This window comes from Mytilus californianus, unplaced genomic scaffold (genome assembly GCF_021869535.1).
Source record: "Mytilus californianus isolate M0D057914Y unplaced genomic scaffold, xbMytCali1.0.p SCAF_9, whole genome shotgun sequence".
NCBI lineage: Eukaryota > Metazoa > Mollusca > Bivalvia > Mytilida > Mytilidae > Mytilus > Mytilus californianus.
In genome coordinates this window covers 8685700-8712108 of record NW_026262745.1, presented here as the reverse complement: position 1 = coordinate 8712108, position 26409 = coordinate 8685700, and the positions used below count along the sequence as shown (strand labels likewise).

General features: G+C 32.0%; 1 protein-coding gene across 3 annotated transcripts in view; it reads right to left on the bottom strand.

Annotated features, from left to right (window-relative positions):
• The window catches only part of LOC127716606 (protein Fe65 homolog), a 109422-nt gene that overhangs the window by 8261 nt on the left and 74752 nt on the right, over positions 1 to 26409 (bottom strand). For all 3 annotated transcript variants that reach the window (XM_052222849.1, XM_052222848.1, XM_052222847.1), the window contains 9 exons: positions 15177 to 15304; positions 14465 to 14690; positions 13235 to 13362; positions 12036 to 12280; positions 9400 to 9486; positions 8266 to 8378; positions 6926 to 6999; positions 2330 to 2438; positions 964 to 1032 (listed from right to left, as the gene is read on the bottom strand). In XM_052222849.1, the coding sequence (XP_052078809.1) occupies positions 964 to 1032; positions 2330 to 2438; positions 6926 to 6999; positions 8266 to 8378; positions 9400 to 9486; positions 12036 to 12280; positions 13235 to 13362; positions 14465 to 14690; positions 15177 to 15304 (1179 nt within the window). The remainder of the gene's footprint in view (positions 1 to 963; positions 1033 to 2329; positions 2439 to 6925; positions 7000 to 8265; positions 8379 to 9399; positions 9487 to 12035; positions 12281 to 13234; positions 13363 to 14464; positions 14691 to 15176; positions 15305 to 26409) is intronic.

Genomic DNA, 26409 nt, shown 5'->3' with positions numbered 1-26409 from the left:
TGCATACACGAATACATATATAACACCAGAAACACCAGAGTAAATTATGACCCAACCATCTAGATATATTGAAAGGCCTTTATTGTTTTGTCCCTCCAAATGGCTATCTAAATTAGGTCATTTAAGATTTAAAGGTCTGTTTCTATGGCTTTTTTTGGGTGGTACAATGGTATGAAATGCATTTTATTGTTCTTTTCCCATCCCTTCTTCTTTTTTTATTAAAAAATTTTTGATCATTCTTGAAAACTGAACAAATTTGTATTCCTATTAATTATGAACTATTGGCAGGGGAGGAGAGAACCATGACCTTCAGCAGAAAAAAATGGCAATCCAAGGTTACCACATTAAAGATAATGGGTAATAACTGAGTGAAGTTTTGACTGCATCAAAGAAGACATAAACACAAAACAGACAACATTTCAATACATTTACTGGTTGCAACAATGAAAATCAAACTTGAGGCATATTTACATATTTAGAGTTTGACATATGGTATAGACACTTGTCTAATGTTACAGAACATATCTTATTGAGTAAAGATTGGCTTCATCTTGTATTGAGAACTTAAATTTATACATTGCATTGTAGTAAGATAAGGAACAAATTCAACCAATATTTTGAATTGAGTTATCTCCCTTTGTTCATAGTTGTTGGTAGCACAGATGTATTCATAAACTGTGCACTACTTTCTGCTATGTACGCTTTTTTTATCAAATAAGATAAAATATTTTTCTCTACAAATATTGTTATAGACATTATTTTGTAACTTGAATATCTGAGTATATTTTACTAATAAATTGCTAAACATTGGAATGGATAGGATCTTCAAAATGTTCACTTCACTGCACAAAATGTTGGGTATCTTTGAAAAGCTAAATATGCAACATAAAATCAAGCTAGTGACACTAGGGTTTTTATTGCACTTTGTACAATCTATACCTTAACAATGAACCGTGTTTTTACCTTGTTGTCTGTTTTATTACTGTTAGTAGGGGTGGTAGGATTGGCATCTAATAACTTCTGATATCTAAGCTGTAAAGAGAAGGTTGTCAATTACAATCATTATCTATATACCCAGAAATATATTTGTCTCATCAGAGTTTCAAAATTTTGGTTTCCCTCACACTTTTTTTTTTTCATATTTCATTTTAATTAATTTTTTTTTCGGTTAAGTACATCAAATTACTTATGTAAATATGTATTCTAATGCAATATTACATGTACCAGTTACGCCACTTATGATTGATTGACGTCTGCTGTAAATTCTACACCCAAGGGACGATGTGATTTGTAACATAGTTGCACATACAGTGGACATTTCCAAATTATTTCTAAAAATGTTATTTTGAATATTTTTTGCCAGACTATATCTAAATGTTCGTGAAAATCTAAAAATGTTATTTTGAATATTTTTTGCCAGACTATATCTAAATGTTCGTGAAAAAAAAAAATATTCATCTAAAAAAAACAAAAAATAATGAAAACATTTTTTTTTCAAGTTTTGCTCCAGACATACTACAAAATCATCTTTCAAGGTTTCAAAAATAACTTAAAAGTCTGACAAAGTCGTTGATGTCTACACAAACTTTAACTATAGACTCAATCTAATTGTTTAAACTTCACAACACAGACCCTGATAGAACCTAGGATTGCTTTGTCTAGCCTTCATGACTTTGGTAGCAGGCCAGACAAAAAGTTATTACAAATATTGTGTATAATACATATAGAATGGCATTTTTATTTTTGATCCTAACTTAATCAGCAAGAATATTAGGCCAGCTGATGAGGTCAGTATGAGATAATGAAATGTCATTATTCTTTTTATCGGCAATTTTGTCTTAACAACATGTTTTCAGGTTGAGAATATGAAATAAAATGAAACAGTTCGTGAAACTATTTCTACACGTACAAAACTTTGTGACAATTGTTTGGTTGTATGAATTTGCGTGCATTTCATTGATAAATTGATGCGAATGGACATGAATGTGTGATGTTGCTGCAATGTTAGGTGACATTATTCTCTAATATTTTTGAGTATCAGGTCCTGTCCATGTTATAAAAAAATATTAGTCAGTAAGATCAAAGGGATAATATACAAATTGTTGATAAAAAGTAATATAACCAATATCTGGGACATTCTCAATATTTAGTTGTTTTTTTTGCACAAATCAACATGACTAAAGTGATTTGAAGGCCTATTCAGCAGATTTTTATTGTAATTTCAGAAATGCAACATATCATCCTGTCTGAAACATGAAAAATATAAAACAGTATTTCTATTTAATTTTTTAATGAAAATGTGGGATATTTCCATTAATTGTGAACTAACCTTACAAGCAGCCTCTATTGTTTTACACAGTGCCCCTGCTGATGGTTCACAATGGAATACATGACAATTAAACTGATCCTCTGGTCCATGTATAATAAAACCACATAACCTAAATATGAAAAATAAAGTTAGAAAGATATGATTAAACAGAATAATAAATAGATAAAAGAACTGGTGTAATTTAACTTGGCAAAATAATTACCCTTTATGATTTGTTTACTTCCACAATAACACAATATTTTCTTAAATAATCTGTTCTTTTTAATTAACTCTAGTGCCTTCCTTCTTTAAACAATTTTTCTTTAAACTAATTTACTGAAACAGTATTTGTTATGAACATTTTATGGTCTTGGGATATTATTTCTTGATTCTTTTTTTTTATTCCCCGAAACAACATTTGCAGTGTAAATTTTTTGTCTTGATTTCATTCATATGGGTCTATATTAAAAATTTACAGAAACGAAATGTTTCATGAGCATTTTATCTTTATACATTGTTCATTGATTACGAATGACCTTGAATATACATGACATTATCAACAGATACTCCTACAAATGATTAAAATCTGAACATACCTGTCATAACATTCCCATAAATGATAGAAATCTGAACATACCTGACATTATCAACGGCTATTCCCATAAATGATAGAAATCTGAACATACCTGACATTATCAACAGCTATTCCCATAAATGATAGAAATCTGAACATACCTGACATTATCAACAGCTATTCCTATAAAAGATAGAAATCTGAACTTGCCTGACATTATCAATGGCTATTCCCATAAATGATAGAAATCTGAACATACCTGATATCATCAACAGCTAATTCAATAAAGGATAGAAATCTGAACATAACTGACATTATCAACAGCTATTCCCATAAAAGATAGAAATCTGAACATACCTGACATTATCAACAGCTATTCCCATAAAGGATAGAAATCCTAACATACCTGACATTATCAACAGCTATTCCCATAAATGATAGAAATCTGAACTTGCCTGACATTATCAACAGCTATTCCCATAAAAGATAGAAATCTGAACTTGCCTGACATTATCAATGGCTATTCCCATAAATGATAGAAATCTGAACATACCTGACATTATCAACAGCTATTCCAATAAAAGGATAGAAATCTGAACATACCTGACATTAGCAACAGCTATTCCCATAAAAGATAGAAATCTGAACATACCTGACATTATAAACAGCTATTCCCATAAAAGATAGAAATCTGAACATACCTGACATTATCAACAGCTATTCCCATAAAGGATAGAAATCTTAACATACCTGACATTATCAACGGCTATTCCCGTAAAAGATAGAAATCTGAACATACCTGACATTATGAACAGCTATTCCCATAAAAGATAGAAATCTGAACATACTTGACATTATCAACAGCTATTCCCATAAAGGATAGAAATCTGAACATACATGACATTATCAACGACTATTCCCATAAAGGATAGAAATCTGAACATACCTGACATAAACAAAAGCTATTCCCATAAATGATAATAAAATGCTCCGCAGGGCGCAGCTTGATACGACCGCAGAGGTCGAACCCTGAACAGTTGGGGCAAGTATGGACACAACATTCAAGCTTGATACAGCTTTGCATTTGGATTGTGATTAAATATTTGACACAGCATAGGTTTCTGACACAGAATGAATATGGTCTAAGAACTTAAAAATTTTAAATTGGACATTCACCTTTTATGGTCCAATATCCAAAATCTAAATACATGGTTAGATTCAGCATATCAAAGAACCCCAAGAATTCAATTTTTGATGAAATCAAACAAAGTTTAATTTTGGACCCTTTGGACCTTAATGTAGACCAATTTGAAAACGGAACCAAAAATTAAGAATCTAAATACACGGTTAGATTCGGCATATCAAAGAACCCCAATAATTCAATTTTTGATGAAATCAAACAAAGTTTAATGTTGGACCCTTTGGACCTCAATGTGGACCAATTTAAAAACGGGGCCCAAAATCCAAAAACTAAATACACGGTTAGATTCAGCATATTAAAGAACCCCAAGAATTCAAGAATAAAACCCCATTGAAATTGGTCAAGAAATAAGCAATTTATACGAAGTATCTTCTTTTGCACAATACTGTGCAATTAAATATTTCTTGCTATTGCGCAATACTGTACAATTGACAATTTCTTGCTATTGCGCAATATTGTGCTATTGGATATTTCTTGCTATTGCTCAATACTGTGCAATTGAAGATTTCTTGCTATTGCGCAATACTGTGCAATTGAAGATTTCTTGCTATTGTGCAATACTGTGCAATTGAAAATTTCTTGCTATTGCACAATACTTATTATATAATAATTTACACATCCTGTTTGGTGTGTATCTCCTACCATATCATTCTTATTTGCTTTTAAATATAAATCAGAAATAACCAACTTAAAATGGAAAATTTTAAAAGAAAAAAAAAAGGAAGAAAGAAAAAAAAGGAAAAAAAAATAAACCCCCCCCAAATTTTTTGAACCCCCTTATGATTCATCACCCCCAAACTCAATCCCAGCCTTCCCTTTGTGGTATGGTACCTTGCAGTACAATTTCAGAAAGATCCATACACTTACATACAAGTTATTGTCCTGAAACTAGAAAAATGCTTGTTTTTTTCCCCTTTTTGGCCCCTAATTCCTAAAATATTGAGGCAAATACCCCAATCATCAATCCCAGCCTTCCCTTTGTGGTATGGTACCTTGCAGTACAATTTCAGAGAGATCCATACACTTGAACACAAGTTATTGTCTGGAAACTAGAAAAATGCTTATTTTTGACCCCTTTTTGGCCCCCAATTCCTAAATGTTTCGGCAATTACCCCCAAACTCAATTCCAGTTTTTCCTTTGTGATATGGAACCTTGTAGTACAATTTCAGAAAGATCCATACACTTACACACAAGTTATTGTCCTGATACTAGAAAAATGCTTTTTTTTTTTGCCCCTTTTTGGCCCCTAATTCCTAAAATTTGAGGCAATTACCCCCATCATCAATCCCAGCCTTCCCTTTGTGGTATGGTACCTTGCAGTACAATTTCAGAGAGATCCATACACTTGAACACAAGTTATTGTCTGGAAACTAGAAAAATGCTTATTTTTGGCCCCCAATTCCTAAACGTTTTGGCAATTACCCCCAAACTCAATTCCAGCTTTCCCTTTGTGATATGGAACCTTGTAGTACAATTTCAGAAAGATCCATACACTTACACACAAGTTATTGTCATGAAACTAGAAAAATGCTTGTTTTTTGCCCCTTTTTTTGGCCCCTAATTCCTAAAATTTTGAGGTAATTACCTCCAAAATCAATCCCAGCATTCCTTTTGTGATATGGAACCTTGTGGTACAATGTCAGAGAGATCCATACACTTACACACAAATTATGTCTGGAAGTTACAAAAATGCTTATTTTTGGCCCCTTTTTGGCCCCTAATTCCTTTACTGTTGGTACCATAACCCCCAAAATCAATACAAACCTTCCTTTTGTGGTATTGAACCTTGTGGTAACATTTCATAGAGATCCATTCACTTAAACTAAAGTTAGAGTGCGAAAACCAATGTGTCTTCGGACGACGCCGGACGACGCCAGACAACGACGACGACGCCAACGTCATACCAATATACGACCACAAAAATTTTTTTGCGGTCGTATAAAAATCTGAACATACCTGACATTATCAACGGCTATTCCCATAACGGATAGAAATCTGAACATACCTGACATTATCAACAGCTATTCCCATAAATGATAGAAATCTGAACATACCTGACATTATCAACAGCTATTCCAATAAAAAAAAGATAGAAATCTGAACTTGCCTGACATTATCAATGGCTATTCCCATAAAGGATAGAAATCTGAACATACCTGACATCATCAACAGCTATTCCAACAAGCATTCTGAGAGTATTGCATGGCAATACATAGTCCCCTACCGGTTAAAAATTAATTGTACTGGAACAAAATGCTAACTTGATCTATAACTTGTCATGGTGTAAACTATATAACAAATATCAAGTCAATATCTTCAAGCATGATGAAAAAAAGTGCGGAAAACTGATAATTTAAGTGAATTTTCTAAGTCCAAGGACCATAACTCTGCAAAAAATCATCAAACCGAAACAAAATTCAAATTTGGTCTGTATCTTGTCATGATAAAACTATATACCAATTATCAAATCAATATCTTCAAGCATGACGAAAAAAAGTGTGGAAAACTAATTATTTGAGTGAATTTTCCAAGTCCAAGGACCATAACTCTGCACAAAATTATCAGACCGGAACAAAATTCGAACCTGATCTGTAACTTGTCATGATAAAACAATATACCAAATATCAAATCAATATCTTCAAGCATGAAGAAAAAAAGTGTGGAAAACTGATTTGCCGGACTGACAGAAGGACAGACAGACAGACAGACAGACAGAGGGACGGAGTGCAAACCTAAAGTCCCCTTCAACTTCGTCGGTAGGGGATTAATAAAGGATAGAAATCTGAACATACCTGACATTATCAAAGGCTATTCCCATAAAAGATAGAAATCTGAACATACCTGACATTATCAACAGCTATTCCCATAAAGGATAGAAATCTGACACGACATTCATCCAGCTTAACTTCTGTTTTCTGTAAAAAGAAAAGTAAAGAATTATCTCTTTCCAGCCTATATTCTGAAAATATCTATACTACTTTTATAACTCTCATTTTCAGGCTAGAAGATGATGCTATTCATACTTGTAAGAAGTACAATAAAATGTCCCAACATGTACATTCAGTTAAACAGCCATCTGACTTACCCAACCAGACAATCTGAGACCCCCCCCAGTTATTGTTGAGGTTCATGTTGTTCAGTCTTTAGTTTTCTATGTGATGTTTTGTGGATTTGTTTGTCTTTTGTTTTTTTGGCATAGTGTTGTCAGTTTTCTTTGGCAGAGTGTTGTCAGTTTTCTTCAACCTGAGTTTTGAATGTCACCTTGGTATCTTCTGGCTTTTTTTGTTTACCTCTAATTATTCAGTTAAACAGCCATCTGACCTCTTAATAATTCAGATAAACAGCTTTTCGACCTCTACATGTATTGGTTATTTGTGAGAGTGTCTTGCAGTTGCTTTCTCACATCCACTGTGTATATCTCAAACCTTTTTTACTCATATTTCATTTGCTTTCAGTGAACAGTCTATACATGTGGCAAACAGTGCATTCAGTTTACAAATCAGACATCTTGCTCCTAAATGTTTTTTTAATGGGCTTCCATTTTGTTATCCTGCAATAACAGTTTGTTCCTTTGACTAAAGATTGCTGCAATAATGGGTAAATTCAGATGTTATTTCATACACTTATAAATAGATTTCTCTAATTCTGAGCCAATCCTTTTCCTGACCTGTTGATTTTTTTTTTTTCGTTTGATCTCAGATCTTCATGGGTCAAATTTTCTTGCTTTTCTCTGAATTTCATATTGTGACATCACGAAAAAAGGCGACCATGCCTGATGACCTTACATAGATGGAACAGATCATTGGGAAAAAAAAAGAATAAGGCTTTCTGCATATCGTCTAAAAATTATTAGAGATACAGATTCTACAACAAATACTAGTGCAATATAATATTTTTCCACTCAAGACTTGCGGTTAAATTTGAAAATTTAACGTCTCGATTTAAGTTTTCCCGTCACACTGGATGCAGTGGTAGAATCCATATTTATTAATCAATAAACAAAAATGCCAGATAAATAATTGTAATTCTTCAATGCTGCCTTTAAACAATGCCAAGAATTTAAAATTCAAATACTAATCAAATGTATTAATTATCCCGTTATATCTTTTATTTGATACACTGAACAAATTTCTGAAATTGAAGCAGTTTCTCCATTTCCAAGAAAAAAAGACAATACATACATGTTCTGTAATTGTGATTGTAGAAGGTGCTATTCCAACATTAACAAACTTCCATTTCTCTGGAGGAATTTTGTTATACAATGCCATAATAGCTCCATTCAGGATATCTGTACCTAAAACAAGAATAAATATTGTAATATCAAACCAATATATAGAGTTCCATTTCTCTGGAGGAACTTTGTTATAGGATCCCATAAAAGCTCAATTCAGGATATATGTTCCTAAAATAAGAGTAACTGTTGGGTTATCAATATTACATATAATGTGTTCCATTCCTATTTTTTTTTTTGAAGAGAGTCTGTGAACTTGTAGGAACAACTTAAATCGAAATGGATTTTTTTTGCAGAAAACTAAGAATTGTCCATAATTTGCATGCAATATTTCCAAACAACAGTCAATCAATTGAAAACTCTGATACCTCAAAGGTATTTTGACAGTCCATGAGAAATCCACATATTTCTATACAAAAAAAAACAAATTTAGTATTAAAACTGCATATTTAATTGCACATCCAAAAGAATTCCTTATATCAATACAATGTCAATCAATTTGTTGGTACCACAATCAGACAGGCATGTTCATCAGTTTTTCTCATCTTTGATGATAGAACAAGTAGAATATGGTATTTGTTAAAGATAATCAAGGAATGAATTATGGAGAACCAAGATGAGAACACTATCTAAAGAAGAAAGAATACTTAGAACTGAATTGATTAAATTGATTATACAATATTATGATGCTAATCATTGTTAAACTTCATCAGAAAAGCAGCTCTAGAGAAAACTGAATGCACATTTCTCTCAACGCCTGTTTAATTCAATAAATACTTATATAATATAGATTGATGTTTGAGAATATTTTTGTATGTTTTCTCAGCCATATTTTTTGTTAAATAAATCAATTTTCTTAATATTATTGATTGAGATTAATTCATATTAACCATACCAGGTTAACAATATAAGTATGAATTCAAGGAGATGTCAGGAATATGGCAGCGACACACATTGCTTTGGATATTACCTCAACTGTGCAACAAAATTTTGAGAATAAATGTTCAATCTCTGAATTACTCCATTGCTAAAAGGTTCCTATCATTGAATCGTGTACCGAAGTATAGTGTGTATGAATCCTTACCAACAGGTTTGAGAACCGCTTCACACCCTATATAATGACATCTGATGACCTTCTTTGGTTCCTCCATAGGTGTGGGGAATGATGCACCTGTAAATATAATAAATAACCTATATAAAATTGAGAATGGAAATGGGGAATGTGTCAAAGAGACAACAACCCGACCAAAGAGCAGATAACAGCTGAAGGCCACCAATGGGTCTTCAACACAGCGAGAAAATCCCACATCTGGAGGTGGGCTTCAGCTGGCCCTAAACAAAAATGTGTACTAGTTCAATGAAAATGGACGTCACACTAAACTCCAAACATATAAATGAACAAAAATTTAAAAACATACAAGACTAACAAAGGTCAGAGGCGGCTCCTGACTTGGGACAGGCGCAAAAATGTGGCGGGGTTAAACATGTTTTGTGAGATCTCAAACCTCCCCTATACCTCTAGCCAATGTAGAATAAACTAGATATCATTGAGATTGGAGCCATCTCTGTGGGCCCCGCTGTGTAGAATGAGCGTTAAAGAATTTGTATCTTTACCATAGGACATGGGGTTGTCAACTGAAACCAAATTTTTTTACCTTGAACTTTGACCTAGGAAGTTGTACATAAATTATGACGCACCCTCTGGTGTTGGTTTATATACATGTCAAGTATAAACTTTGTAATCATAATGGTTCTCAAGATATAGAGCGGACACGATCTTTACCATAGGACATAGGGTTGTCAACTGAAACCAAAGTTTTTGACCTTGACCTTTGACCTAGGAAGTTGAAAATACATTATGACACACCCTCTGGTGTTGGTTAATATACATGTCAAGTATAAACTTTGAAATCATAACGGTTCTCAAGATATAGAGCGGACACGATCTTTACCATAGGACATGGGGTTCTCAACTGAAACCAAAGTTTTTGACCTTGACCTTTGACCTAGGAATTTGTACATACATTATGACACACCCTCTGGTGTTGGTTAATATACATGTCAAGTATAAACATTTAAATCATAACGGTTCTCTAGATATAGAGTGGACACAATTTGTTACGGACGGACGGACAGACAGACGGACGGACAGACGGAGAGACGGACAGATTGATCACTATAGGGCGTCCGCCATTCGGCAGGGCCCTAACAAACACACAGCAATACGCACAGTAAATTCAGTTTAAAAGAAGTCTGAGTCAGATGTCAGAATAGGTAACAAAAGAAACTAAGCAAAATGACAATGATACATAAACAAGCATTCTGAGAGTATTGCATGGCAATACATAGTCCCCTACCAGTTAAAAATTCATTGTACTGGAACAATATGCTAACTTGATTATATGTTATTATGTTATTGTTCTATTAAAAATTTGAAAATACTTTGAACGACAAACGACAAATTTATTTTACTCGTGTAGTGGTATTAACCATATGTGGATTCTTAAAAATTCTAAAGAACTTCTGGACAATTTTAAATCTCGGTCTATTTCTGAAATTAATTCTAACATAACTTTTGATTTTTTAACCCTGTATACCAACATTCCCCATGTGAAATTATAAAATTGTTTGAATAAACATTGAATGACAAAATTTCTTCTAATGTGATGTTTACATTTTCTGACGTCAGACACGCGAAGCAATGAATGTGGTTTTTAATTTGATAGATGCTTTTGTGCTTTTTTGTAAATAATTGTTTGTTTTGATATTGTAACACAGTGATGACTGCTGTACCCATATTTTGACTATTTTATTTATAATGTCTGTTTTGTTCATGCATTGTTGTAAATATAAATATAACGGAATTTGATAAGACTGTCATACAAGTGAGAGGTTTAGCGCTATAAAACCAGGTTCAATCCACCATTTTCTACATTTGAAAATGCCTGTACCAAGTCAGGAATATGACAGTTGTTGTCCATTCGTTTGATGTGTTTTGTCATTTGATTTTGCCATGTGATTAGGGACTTTCCGATTGAATTTTCCTCAGAGTTCAGTATTTTTGTGATTTTACTTTTGATCTATAACTTGTCATGGTGTAAACTGTATAACAAATATCAAGTCAATATCTTCAAGCATGACAAAAAAAAAAGTGTGGAAAACTTATTATTTAAATGAATTTTCCAAGTCCAAGGACCATAGCTCTGCACAAAATCATCAGACCGGAACAAAATTCAAACTTGATCTGTAACGTGGAAAACTGATTTGCAGGACTGACAGATGGACGGACAGACAGACAGACAAACAGACTGAGTGCAAACCTAAAGTCCCCTTTGACTTCGTCGGTAGGGGACTAATTAATAAAGGACTACTAGCAGTTACTGACATGCCAGCTCCAGACCTCAATTAAACTGATTGAAAGATTATGTCTTCATCATATGAAAATCAAGCATAATCATTTCCGTTTAGTATCATACCATCATAATATATGAGAAGAACATAACCCGTATCATGCCAACAACTGGTTTTAGAATAAACTGTTACCTGTATCAAGGATTTTTTATAATAAATTTTCAATGATTCTGGTACTTTACCCATCATAAAGCTTCTAACAAGTAACATAATTACAGTGATTATACAATTCTATTTTAACAAACTCATTTACTAACAAGTATTCCATAGTCTAACATAATCTGTTCTACACATAATAAAACTATTTACTTCTTAACAAACTCTGTAATACAGCTTTTTGGTTCCCTTGTTGACCAGCTATCTCTAAATTTGGCAAGTCTGTCGGTCTAGACAATCGTTGTTCAACTGCAGCCTGCTGGAGTCTTCTTTCCATCATCAATTGTTTACAAATATCTCGTAATGTATTGGCAATCTGTCTGGCAGGATTGTCACAGCGGAAGACATGACACATGTGTTTTCTTGTAGTCTTGTCCCGGGCAACATAAGCAAAATCTCTGTGAACAAAAACTGATGCTATTCAAACAAAATATGTCAAGAGCAAAAAGTATAATAAATTGTGTGCATTTTCATTTTTGTTTAACATATAGGTTGTTACTTTTATGTTTGTGTACTGGACTTAGTTTTGTTGATTGTTATTTATATAATTAACAATGAATTCATTATGTAATTGGCAGCAATTATTCAATCGTATACATAACAGTTAAAAGAAAGTTGAAAATGTTTTTTTATGTAATTGACTGAACCTCTGAAAACAGAATTATAAACTCACATTTCAAAAATCTTGTGTATGCAGATTATTGAAATTTACTAAAGTACAGGTTTTTCAGTGACAAGGACCTGAATATATGTTTTAAAGTCACAAGAAATAATCTAGAGTGTGATTTTAAGTGTAAGTTGCAAGTTTGAAATTATTAATAACAATTTTACTCCACTCTCAAAAATTTGATCCTTTTTTATTAAATTAGAGATCTGCCTGTAAAAAAAAAAAATAGGAACAACATCTATATGTGGTAGAAAAAACCTGACAATAAATATAAAAAAGATGGACAAATAATAATGAACAATAAAAGTACAACAATAAATTTACCTTTCTCTGATTAAAGCAATAAAAAATAAACATTTATACAAATTAGTTGTTTGGAGGCAAGTCATATATGCACTGACATTTTTTATGATTTATAATAAATATTTGACAGTTTTTTTTTCTGTTTGACTATTAAATGAAATCTAACAGTTGATAAATTTCATGCATTCCAAGCACTCTTCTGGATTTACCTTCATCTGGAATGCTAAAAACATTTGAAAGCCAAGGATGTATAAGACATACACCATAAAGAGCTATTTGAACAAAAGGGACCTAAAAATTGTCAAGTTCATCTAAGGTCAACTTTGAGCCTATTTTACAATTACAATCTACCAGTATATTTAGGGGTAAACTGTGTACATACCTTCCATTATCTCTTCCTACTCCCCATACTCTGATGGACTGTATCGGTTGTACATTAATTACAATGAAATCTTGAGTGTCTACTAAACGTAAACTATCCCTGTCTAGATCAAGGTACAAATCTTTTCCCTATGATTATATAAAATTAGAACAATTGAAAAATCATCATACAATATGTAAAATTAAAAACAAGATGTCCTAAGAGTACAGCAATGTTCAATTGTTTTGTTACATATCATTAAAGATCTTTTAAAAGGCATTTTTTCTATGATGAGTATATTTGGTAATTGACTGCTTCACTTTATAATTATTATTAGACAAGAGCCTGCAATTCAATAGTTGTTTTGGTTGTGGTCTGCCATATGTGTTTTTCATTTATTGTTCTTAACAAAAGTCAGACTGTTGGTTTTCTCTTTGAATTGCTTTACATTTTGCTATGTCTGGGCCTTTCATATCTATTTGATATGGGTTTTCCTCAGTGTGGAAGGCCTAACAGTGACCTATAGTTGCCAACACCTTCATCATTTGGTCTTCAGTGGATAGTTTTTTCATTGGCAATCATACCACATCTCCTTATTTTATTTTGGTATTTGGGTCAAACATAAAAGAAGTTAGAACCTAATCCAGTCAATAACTGCACTGTTATCACACTTACATCTCCCCATCTACCAACAACATCATTGATATCATTTCTTCCCAGAGTCAGATCTACTGTTATCACACTTACATTTCCCCATCTACCAACAACATCATTGATATCAGTTCTACCCAGAGTCAGATCTACTGTTATCACACTTACATCTCCTCATCTACCAACAACATCATTGATATCATTTCTACCCAGAGTCAGATCTACTGTTATCACACTTACATCTCCCCATCTACCAACAACATCATTGATATCATTTCTACCCAGAGTCAGATCTACTGTTATCACACTTACATCTCCCTATCTACCAACAACATCATTGATATCATTTCTACCCAGAGTCAGATCTACTGTTATCACACTTACATCTCCCCATCTACCAACAACATCATTGATATCATTTCTACCCAGAGTCAGATCTACTGTTATCACACTTACATCTCCCCATCTACCAACAACATCATTGATATCATTTCTACCCAGAGTCAGATCTACTGTTATCACACTTACATCTCCCCATCTACCAACAACATCATTGATATCATTTCTACCCAGAGTCAGATCTACTGTTATCACACTTACATCTCCCCATCTACCAACAACATCATTGATATCATTTCTACCAAGTGTCAGATCTACGATACATTTGTTAACAGCTCTGCTACTCCTCTCTGGCGTCAAATCTTCCTCAGCAATTCTCACCCATCCAAGGGAGCGAACAGAAAATCTTACAGCTTTCTTTTCTTCTTTCTTCTCTGGACCATTGGCTTCCACTTTAGGTACTGCAGAAAGACTTCTTGAAGAGGACCTATAGACAATAGATAAGGATTTCCTGTTATCATTATCAGTATTGTGGCTATTGATGTTTCTTTTTCAATTAAATAGACGAGAGCAAAATTCATCTTCATGGCTTACTCAAACATATAACTGTGGATTCATTTATTTTCATGGAAACCAATTTTCCGAGCTATAGATTAAGGATAACTTCCATTTTATTGGATATTTGATATCGTGGTTTTAACAATGTCTGCATATATTTCTATAGATAATTAGTAATTCGTTGAACATTTAAATTTGTGGTTCCCCTGTAACCACTAAATCCACCAAAATTGATATCCAACGAATAATAATGAATCCACAGTAAGTTTAATACAATAAAAGTTTCTGATATAATCTACTGATCAATGACTCTGTTACCATTTACCATTACAAAGAAAAAGAACTGTTTAGAGCTGTCCGCTTAACCTACTTAAGAAAGTTACTTTTATCTATTACGCCTGACATAAATACTAACATGTTCTGAATTGAATTAACTGCATATTGTAAAGCATGTCCCTCAAATGCTGTCAGAGGATCTTCTGATGTTCCACTGGTTGGGGTGGAGGGTACCGAGTCACTTTCTGTATCACTAGACAATGTGCTCTGTAAATAAATAAAAACAAACTTTCAATTAACTCATTCCACTCATAATAAAGGTGGGAATACTTAAATACACTCAATGGACAAAGTGTTCCTTCTATAATAAACTCAGCTTTGTACAATACCAACATTGAGGCAAATTTTCAACAAGCATTTCACATGGTAACAGTTCACAGGAAAATATATGTCACCCTTCCAAGACCTATATTTCTGACTCCAAGTCTTTGATCTTACTCCTAAATGCTGTGTGATTAACAGAGAAGCAGCAAATGTCAATGTTAAAATATTTGACCTAATCAGGAATCAAACCCAGGGCTTCCTAAAAGGGATGTGAGCATGAACCACAGCAAGGGTTTAGATTATTAAGGTATTTTGTAAATAAATGATAGTAAACAATCAGAAAATTAATTTGCCCAACTTATTTTCGATTTGGAGGTACCTAAAAACTCTAACTGCAGACAAGAATATTTAGTTTAGACAGATTTCACCATATAAATCATTTTGCAAAGACATATTTCCCTTATAAAATATTAATACCTCTGCTTAAATAATCTGTTGACACAGAGATATGTAGAAAAAGATAATCTGATAGGCAGCAACATTGCTAATTAATTCAAAGTTGCTGGACCATGACATAGAGGGCAGGCCTCAAAAATACTTGAAATAGTCATCAAACTGATATGTACTGATAGTAATGCAATTAGATATATCATTGATCCATCAGAAGTAGTTCTTATCAAACTGAACAATTGTTGACACCACCGGAAAAGCAAAACCTTATATATGTCTTGCATTCCACTACTTTCTCATTGCAGACGAGACAAAAACTAACACTTTACCTTAAAATTCGTTCAACTGCAATTTTACTGCAATTTTACTTATGAAATAAAGTCTTCATATATATAAACAAATGTACTTCTACTCCCTACAAAATCAGTCAACATTAACAAGAAAACAGACAAACTAAGTCAATACATTGACAATAAATTTTAATTTAAGAATCAATTTCTTACAGATAAACACCTTCTAATCTCTCATTTCTATTAAAAATTCCATTACTGATATAAGTAATACAGACAGTATATCCGATCTGTTACATGTCCTATCTGCCAATCATTATCTCAGACTTAATTCTAAAGACGCTACCATAATTAGAAATGTTATTGTCCAGGTTCCCTAAAAATGCATGACTAATGAGTTAAGGTCAGGCATTGAAAGACTCTCCCGTGACAGATCAAAGATCCAGTTTCCCTGCGGGATATAATAATAGAGCCAAGTAAATTAGAAACGATCATGAAATATTGGAAGTTTAGATGACAGTAATTTCTCTTTCTATTTTCCAAGTGACTTAAGAATCAGATGATACAATGAAGAAATAGTATTTGGTCATGCATTTTAAAGCTTCATAACCTAACACAGGAAATACAGGCACTTATCTAGAAAATCACAAGAATTTCCATTTTTATACAGACACAGAAAGAAAAAAGAAAAACAAACCGAAGACAAAGTAATACAAATTTTCAAGAAAATCAGGTTTGACAGTGATGCTGTTTAAACCTTAAGATGCCACAAATCAGATAAATTCCAGGAAAATAAAGTTTTATGGCCAGCATTGTATAATTCCCTAGATGTCATTATCTGATAAATTCAATTTCATTTCAATACTAATGGCAAACCTTAAATGAAATGCCTTAATCAAAAACATAAAAACTAAAGGATAAAAAGGTTCTCAAGACAAGTTCTTAAAACAGTTATTAAATTACATGACTCTCCAATGTTCAATGAGTGTAATACAATTAAGTCAAACAGTCAATTTTGGTTTATCAAATTTCATTACTTCACTAACATTACTTTATCAAAAAGGCGCCTTCAATCTGAAGTTGAGAATATTTTTGTTATACTAACTCGACAATAAATTTGTTGTATTAATTCAGAAATGACAATTATTTGAAATTCATAGGGATACTAGTGAAAGACACGTAATAATGTGCATTCAAACGTTTGCAGTGGATAAATCCTACAGTTTTTAAGTCCTCAAACCTTCACATCAATAAACGCAAACTTCATGTAAATTATGAATTACAATAATCAGAACAGGCTTTCAAAAATACGCTTAAAATATGGTGTTTAACTGACAAACACAAACAGATTTCAATGTTTTCTTGTAATCTACTGAAAGACCAACATGAAACATTGCAAAATTGACAATAGGTAATATAACTCCAATAAGGAGGTAACAAACTGTAACTTTGGTCTGGCTGTATTGACTCTATATAAATTAAGCAACTGCACCAAGATACACCCTTATTATACATATTGAAATTGTTGCAGAAATAAAATGGGATATTTAGAAGGCATTTAATCAGAAGCAAATAAAATGGCTCTGTAGTAAAATATGCATGAGGATACTTGAACATGAAGTATTGTGTCAATCAATTTAAGTCCAATCACTCTGAAATGACAAACCAGACAATTTTCAAAATCAACAGCGAGTCAAAATTCATAAGTCCCAATGAACAGCGTTTGTAGAAATTTTACCCAAGCATACTAGAATAGTGCATGACATTTAAAAAAAATGACTTTCATTTATCTGACTGTCAAAGAAAGTCATGTAACTCTGGAATGAAAAAGCAGAAAATTAAAAAAATCAAAAGGGAGCTTCCTTATCAATCCCAAGTTTTATGGCAAGTAATCCTGGCATAATGGAGTTAGTGCGCATTATGTAAAAAAATTGCCTTAATTCAAACAGTTAAAGTGCTGTTACTCATTAATATTCAGTTGATTACAGCAAACCTTTCTTTTTTAACAGATCTTATTCAAAAATATCTAACAACAAACAACAGCTATGATTTATTGGTGCCTGAAAGTTGAGTTGGCAATAATTTAACTCCTCTTATTGTTCTTTTATCATAAATTCAATGTAGATTTTAGCAGCACGTGTTATGACAATGCTGTAATTACCCCTATAATCGTTTCCTTATAGAACCAGACAGTATTTATATTTATATCAAAGTTAGCAGAAGAAAAAAATCTAAAGCTCAATAAATTTTCCGCGATAATTCCAATAAAAACTTTGAAATCATTATATTTCTCAAGGTCTGAGGCAAAACGTGACTTTTTATAATCTTAATTTTGTATTCACCACATCAATGATAAGGTTTTATTACTTAACTAGTCACGAAAAAATTAATGGAGTGCCTCTAGTTGCAGACGTAATGATCATTCAATAAACACAAATTCACAAGTAATCAAATCTTCTTTCCCTAAAGAAATTTCTAAAATTACATGCATCATGCATGTTCTCAAGTTACTACATACAGACCCATTTTAATGTGACAACACCATTAAATATAGTAGGGGTTTAAGATTGCATAAAAAATAAGAATTGTCTTCCCATAGCCAACAATAGAAGTATTTTTCTAGATCCAAACTTTATAGTTTGATATGAAGAATGAATAATCAAAGAACAATTTTTTAATCAAAGAACAATTTTTTAATCCAAAATATAAAGGTTCCCAATGCTTTACTTTATGCAATATTTACTTGTCTCTATTTCCTATTATTTCTGCACTTAATACATTAATTGCCACAGCCTAGAAAACACCTCTCAGTCCCTTTAGGTCAAAGTAAAACATATTACAAGTACTTCAAGTCATAAACCTATAAGGTCTGAAACTTTGTACAGGAGTTTCAGAGAGAGGAAATTTGAAAATTGACAAATCAAAGTCAAAAACAGTTATTGGCAGCTGTGAATTTCCCCCCGATCCTATAAGAAATTACATCATTTTGGCAAGTTTGGTTCAGATCATACTTATAGCTTCACAGATAAAGATAAGTAGTGTAAAATGGGAGTATATATGACATCTACTATTTATGCCACCTTATAATTGTGAATGAAAATTCTTTATATAGGGTCTACCCATCAGAAATGCTATAAATTTTGAAAGGAATTCTTTGTTCTTTCATAAAGAAAGATGTTTGAAATAGTTATCTATCAGCAACAACTTTTTTTCCTGATAAGAATGATTTAAAAAAAAGAAGAATTCACATTAATTATTTCTAGCAAGTCTATCATGTAGATGGATCCTACAGTTTCTAAAAAACAGGTGAACATATAATTTTTTTAGGGGTTTAAATTCAGTGGGAACCTATATTTTCCATCTAATCAGCACTCAAATGAAAAATCAATGTAAAAGGATTTCCCAATCACCATTCCTTTTAATTTTCAAAAGATTTAGTCTTGCAAATCAGAGGACAAATTGATTAATCTGAGTGAAAGATAACATGTTGCAAACAAATTTAACCATTCAATACACAATGAAGAAATTGTAGAAACGATCTTTCAAACAATATTCATGCCAAATTGTGTTTGAATTGGATTTGTAGTTTCAGAGCAGAAGAAAAACAAGAGTGCACATGCTGAAATGTGTCGCCTACTTATTTTTTAATCATAATTGAATAATAATAATGAGGTCAAAGTCAAATGAACCCTGCCACACAGACATGTTCACTTTACAATCAATTCATTCACCAAATATACTTGACCTATTGCTTAATGTACCTGATAAACTGAGAAAACCATGAAAAATTAACACTAACCAATGAACCATAAAAATGAGGTCAAGGTCAGATGAATCTGCCAGACAGATGTACACCTTACAATCATTCTATACATCAAATATAGTTGACCTATTGATGATTAATGTACATGATAAACTGAAAAAAATTAAAAATTAAGTGATCAATTTATCATGAAAATGAGGACAAGGTCATATGAAACTGCCAGACAGACAGGAAAACCTCACAATCATTTCATACACCAAATATAGTGACTTATAGTATCTGAGAAATAGATCTAACCACAAAAACTAAACATTGTTCAATGAAACAAGAAATAAAGGTCAAGGTCAGATGAAACTTGACCAACAAACTTTAACCTTGATCACTGATCCATGAAATGAGGTGGAGGTCAGGTGAACCCTGTCTGACGGACATGTTGACGTTGCAAGGAACCCATATACAAAATATAGTTATACTATTACTCATGAAAATGAGGTCAAGGACAATGAACATATGACAGACAGAAACTTTATATCATAAGGTATCTGCCTATAAAGTATGAAGCATCCAGGTCTTCTACCTTCTGAAATATAAAGCTTAATACAAATGGTTCACTCTGTCAACGCCGGATTGTAATACCTATGTCTCACATTCTGCCACTTTCATCAAAGGTGAGACAAAAATGTAAATGTTAACAGACTTTTAAGGATAATGGACAAATGATACCAAGTCGTGTCCATAGCTCTTTGTTATAACCAGAATCTTTGTTTTCATTTTTAAGCACCTGGACAAATGTCTGATTTGATATGATTAACTGAACTTGATTTTTATTGTATAACCTATAGGAAAGAATTGCAGGCATTAGTCTTTACAAATTCATTCAAATGTTGCATGGATCAAATACAACATCTGTTGGTTAAATAATGTTTTATATCAGGTTTGCTTGTGTATACTAACACTGTTCTTACAAAGAAGTCTGTCTCATTGACACATTCAACACACCTCTTTTATTCATATTAATCAAAACTATTCAGATATGGCAGTAACTGGTTCTATGCCAAATTCTTAAATTTATATCTGATGAAAAAATCTGGCAATTACATCAGATTGAAGGTTTATTTTTTTTCCCTTCCAGAACAACTTTTTGAAATTACATAACAATATTTCCGTGTCAGGCACTTCAATCTAAACTTCTGCTAACACTTTAAATGAAATAAATACATCAAAAGGGAAATTATGACATTTTTGACAATTTGACAATGCAATGTTATTAAAGTATTGGCTCCCATATTCACTTTTAACTAACACTGACAGATATGAATACATAGCTTAATACTGACGAGATCAAACTTAATTTGTCATCCCTAAATATCGGAAAAGAAACCACAAAGAAAATATATTTTTAGACATTTAAAGTAAATTTTCCCCAGGATGTGTCAATCTGCTGAATGAAAAGATTTCATTTTTAGCATATGAAGGTTTGTTCGTGTTTATATTACTTTATTAAAGAAAAAATAACCAATAAACCAACAAAGTGTATTTGGTTTAAATATCTTGTACTGAAATCTCAGTTGGCAAGTTAAAAAAAGAAGGAAAAAAAACAAGTGTTCTTCGTTAAATTACTTTTACTGTGTGTATTACCATTATATTATTCCAAGTCGAATTCTACTTTCTGAATTATTTTAATTTTGTTTGTCACTAAATTTTCACAAGATATGTTTTCTAATAATACATCACATTTTATTTTGGTCTTACATGATCTTGCCTTATATTACAGTTATTTCATTTTTATTTTCTATGTATGTAAAAGTTAAGATAAAAAATCAGCTATTTCTTTAATATCATTTTAAGTTTAAAGCAACTGTATGCACAGGATTTTTTTGTTTATACACAGTTTTGATTTAGAAGAAAAACTGACATGGTTAGAAAATACAAATAATAACACCATTACAAACACAATTCCATTTTAATATTCTTGTCATGGTTAAAAAATACATAAAATAACACCATTACAACTCAATCCCAATTTAATATTCTTGTACGTGTCTATCATGTCTGAATAAAACAAATCTATTTTATTTTTAGAAATTTACCTGTGATAATATAAACGTCACAAAAAATACGTCACTTTTTGTCGCATTGATCCATTCATGTGACGCACAGTTTATACTTCGTTTGTGGTGTCCTGGTGTGCTGTCGTAAATTCATGGGAGGTGTCCGTTGTTATTCTTTGGTTTACATGTTGTAATGTACTATTATATTATTTATTTATGTATTTCTCTGTGCTGAGTGTTCTTGCCTTTGTTTGTACTGTATTCCTGTCACATAGTGTTGTCATTTTAGCGGTATTTTTAACATTGACATATAAGCGGGAGGTTTGGCTAGCCATAAAACCATGTTCAACCCACCATTTTTTCTAAAAATGTCCTGTACCAAGTCAGGAATATGGCAGTTTTTATCAAATAGTCCGTTTCTATGTATGTTGGCGTTTGTTTTTGTTGCAGTTCAGTGTTTCTGTTGTTCAGTTGTTTTCCTCTTATAGTTGATGTGTTTCCCTAGGTTTTAGTTTGTAACCAGGATTTGTTTTCGCTTAATTGATTGATGACTATTGAACAGCAATATCCTAATGTTGCCTTCATTTATTCATTCTTATCAGTAACTAATTAATTCCTTTAACAGAAATAACTTGTAACTTGGATGGAGAGTTGTCTCATTGGCACTCATACCACATCTTCCTATATCTATAGATGTAACTTGTGTATTTTATAATGTATGACAACATGTAATCATTTATAAGGTCTTCTCAGTATAAATTTTGTTTGTAATTACTTCATTTGTCCAATATTCCAGATCTTGGATAGGTAACAGAAAAACAATGAAGCCAATGAAAAACAACTCAAATCACACTCCTTTATTTTTGTAAGTTTTAGAGTTTGCATACATGAGATGTCATTTCTGTTTTATTGGTTCCTGTAACAATGACACATTCTTTTTTTAACTCATAATAAACCATGTATTGTGATCATTGTGATACCTGATTTATATCATACAGAAGCCATCCACTTATTAAATCAGTGCATTTGAACTTGGACTGTTGAAAATTACATTTGATTTCAATACATTTATTGCCATAATTGTTCTCTTTGATGTACCAACCATTTATGTTTTATTTTTTTCAAAGCGATGCATTTAATGTATGTAATAAACATGGGAATACACTTAACTCCCAAACATCAAAAATTCTTTATTTCACTTCTGTTAGGGTCATTTGGACCTGAAAAATCTACAATGATTCCTAAAACTTGATTTTGCAAACTACTTTTAACATTGCTCAGATTCCACGAACATTTTAATATTGCAATACCTTTATTTTTAGCAAAATTTATAGTGAATTTACAAACAATATACCAAAGTTCTTTCATCATATAATGCTCCCACACTGTGTGAACTCTTGGATGAATTTTTACACCAACATAACAAAATGATTATCTTCAATATTCATATTATACCACCAAAGCCTTTTCTCATATCCTCAATTTGTACTTTAGAGAGTGTATTGTTTCAAAGGTGCATGATCTTATTTCCACATTTTACAGAAATGTCTTATAAACAGAAACAGTTTCATCCTTAATATATATCAAGGTTCTTTCAATTTCATTAAATTGAGGATTATGAAAAAACATGCAATAGAAATACTGCATAAAAGTGCATCTTCTTGCATCCAAATCTTACATAATAATTTGGTTTGTTGTGTTAATAAAAAGAAATTATGTTTAGGCTAAAAATTATTAACATATCTATTGAGACATTAAAAAATTTTCGACATTTTAATTTAAGAGAATCCTTGAAGAAACTTATTCCTTATCATCATAATAAAATCTGTTTTATTTGACACAACTCCTGTTATTGTTGTATAAATTCAGTAAAACTGGTTGGCATGATAAATTCTTATAAACTATTAAATTCAGTTATGCTTTTCACTTAAAATCAAGTGGATATATATAAATAAGGAAAGAGTTTACCATGTTAGTTATAGAAATTGGCAAATACAGTAAAAGGACCACTTTTACAATACAATCTAAAATTTCAAAAATTAGTGAAGATTACCAGAATGTTTGATAATTACCTATTTTCACACCTATTCAAGCCTCCTTGTATTCTTCAAAGTATTTTTTTTCTATGTATGACAATTTATTTATTACAGCCCACGGAGGTTCATGATAAATGTAACATGCTTTTAAATGGAATATTTACATAATTTATCAAGACTGGAATCAAACAAACAAATTCAATAAAACCATCTGTAATTAACAACATGAAATTTTATGTAATCAATGTCATTTACACAGGATGTTAAAATCCATGATACTTCTATGGCAAAAAATAAATTTCTATTGTTTACATTACAAATATGGGATTTTCTGCTGATGGAAATCAATTACTAGTGACTAATTGTAATTCTTCTAGGAATTATATAATTAACCGAATGAAATAGAACTTATTTTCCCCTTATATATCAAGACTGTTCAAATTCATTCCGTTGTGTCGTTAGACTTTAAGTCAATCTCAGGTATAGTGTAAAATCGGGGAGTTCCTGTATTTTATTTGCAAGCTAATAAGAGTATTTGTACTTCAGTTAATTAAAATTTGATACAGTGGTCATAAAACATATTTTTTGGAAATTATTTCTGTATTATGAAGACATTTACAACCACAGCACCATAGATAAGGGAATAGAATTTTAATCAGTGACAGTTTACTAAGTACATTACATAGACTTTAAGTCTAAAGTAACTTACTCCTACATAGGATTGCTCACATTTCTGATACAATTTACTTTTAAAATAAACCCATAAATACACATTTAAAAGCAATTCTCATGATGAAACTATTCAATGTTTTAACAAACTAAGTTTTAATGAGAAATTTATTTTGATTTTTGGCCTAGTTTTAAAGATCAAACTTTATATAAAGTTTGAACATTTTAAAGATGCCATTAATGATTTGATTGATTATTGGTTGCTTAACATCCAGTGGCAAATATTTCATGCATATTCAGGACGAGAACAAATTAACAATAAATACAATAGGAAGGTCCTGTAATAGAGGCCGTTCAGGATGAAGGTCAGGGAAATTTGGACTGCCACTGGAAAATGAGGGTATATTGGATAGGGATGAAAATTTTGTCTTACAACAGGCCACCTACAGACCCCTCAAACAGTTGCTGCAAGGGTTATTCACCTGCAAAGAGCCGGACAATCTCTTTACACGAGGCATCAGATTTAATGTCCCCATTCTGACCGGACGTGGCTGTGTACTTGAACATTACGCACAGTCAAAAGGAAGTCCCACTTTGGCAAGGGTTTTACTGACTATCGGAAGAAAACCTAAGTGACCCTATTTCTATTCCTCAATCACCCTTGGGTATGCAACTATTATCAGCACTTTACAATGTAGTTACAAAGACTCATCAGACCCAGAAGGGACAGGGAAGGGATACCAAGTTTTAAGACTGACAGTAATAGTAATGAAAGCTAATTTTACAACACAGTAACAAGCAGAATCAAAATCAGAGCACCATTTGGTGGCGCAAGCTAAAAATAACCACTGTAAATTACAAAGCAGGTATTTTGCAAATCATTAACAACCAACAGTAAAACCTTAAAGTGTGATTTTCATATTTGTGCCAAGTATTCTGTAACTGTTTTTTCTTCGCTTGAATTTTTTTCTACTTAACTTAAAGTACCTTATTGGCTACCAATTAATATTTAAATATTGTGCAAATTAGTGAATATAACACTTCTACACTTGTTAATTGTACTCAAACAATTAATATACAAAAGGCTTTAAACTTTATTGACAATATTTCTAAATCTCTGATATTACAGACCTGCCAGCCTTCCATATTTAAGGGGGATCTCCCACATGAGAGGCGTTACCTGATCCTAAAAATCCTGTCTTATTCAAACTGAATACCACAAGGGTGTTAAAATAGTATTTAAGCACTTATAATCTTATTCAAAAGCATACAATATCGCATTGAAAAATTTATGACATGCATGAGAGAAGCATTAGACTCTATTGAGCTTGATGTCCCCATGGAGTTTTTTCAGAAATTGGCCGTTATGAAATACTCAATTCTACACAATATGTTATTGAACAAAGAAATCAAATGCTAAAATAAATTTTATACCTAATTGTGAATAAACAATATCTTTAGGTTTTGTTTCTAGAAATAGGATAAATAAACTAAACAGATACAAGAAATTAAAAATATATTTTCAGTGCAAACTTCTTGTATAACATCAGAAGTCTATAGAAGGTCTTTTGCATATTATCATGTGAAAGAAAAAAATTGAAAATCTAACAGCAATCAACTGATGTTCATATGTTAACATATTTCATGTTGGTTGGTGCCTGAGACTGATTGATTTATAGTTTGTTTAATGCCACTTTCAGCACTATTGGCCATATTGTGGCTGTCAGTTATTTGGTGGTGGAAGTTAAAATGCCCAATTAGAACCCTTGACCTTTCGGCAGGGAAAACT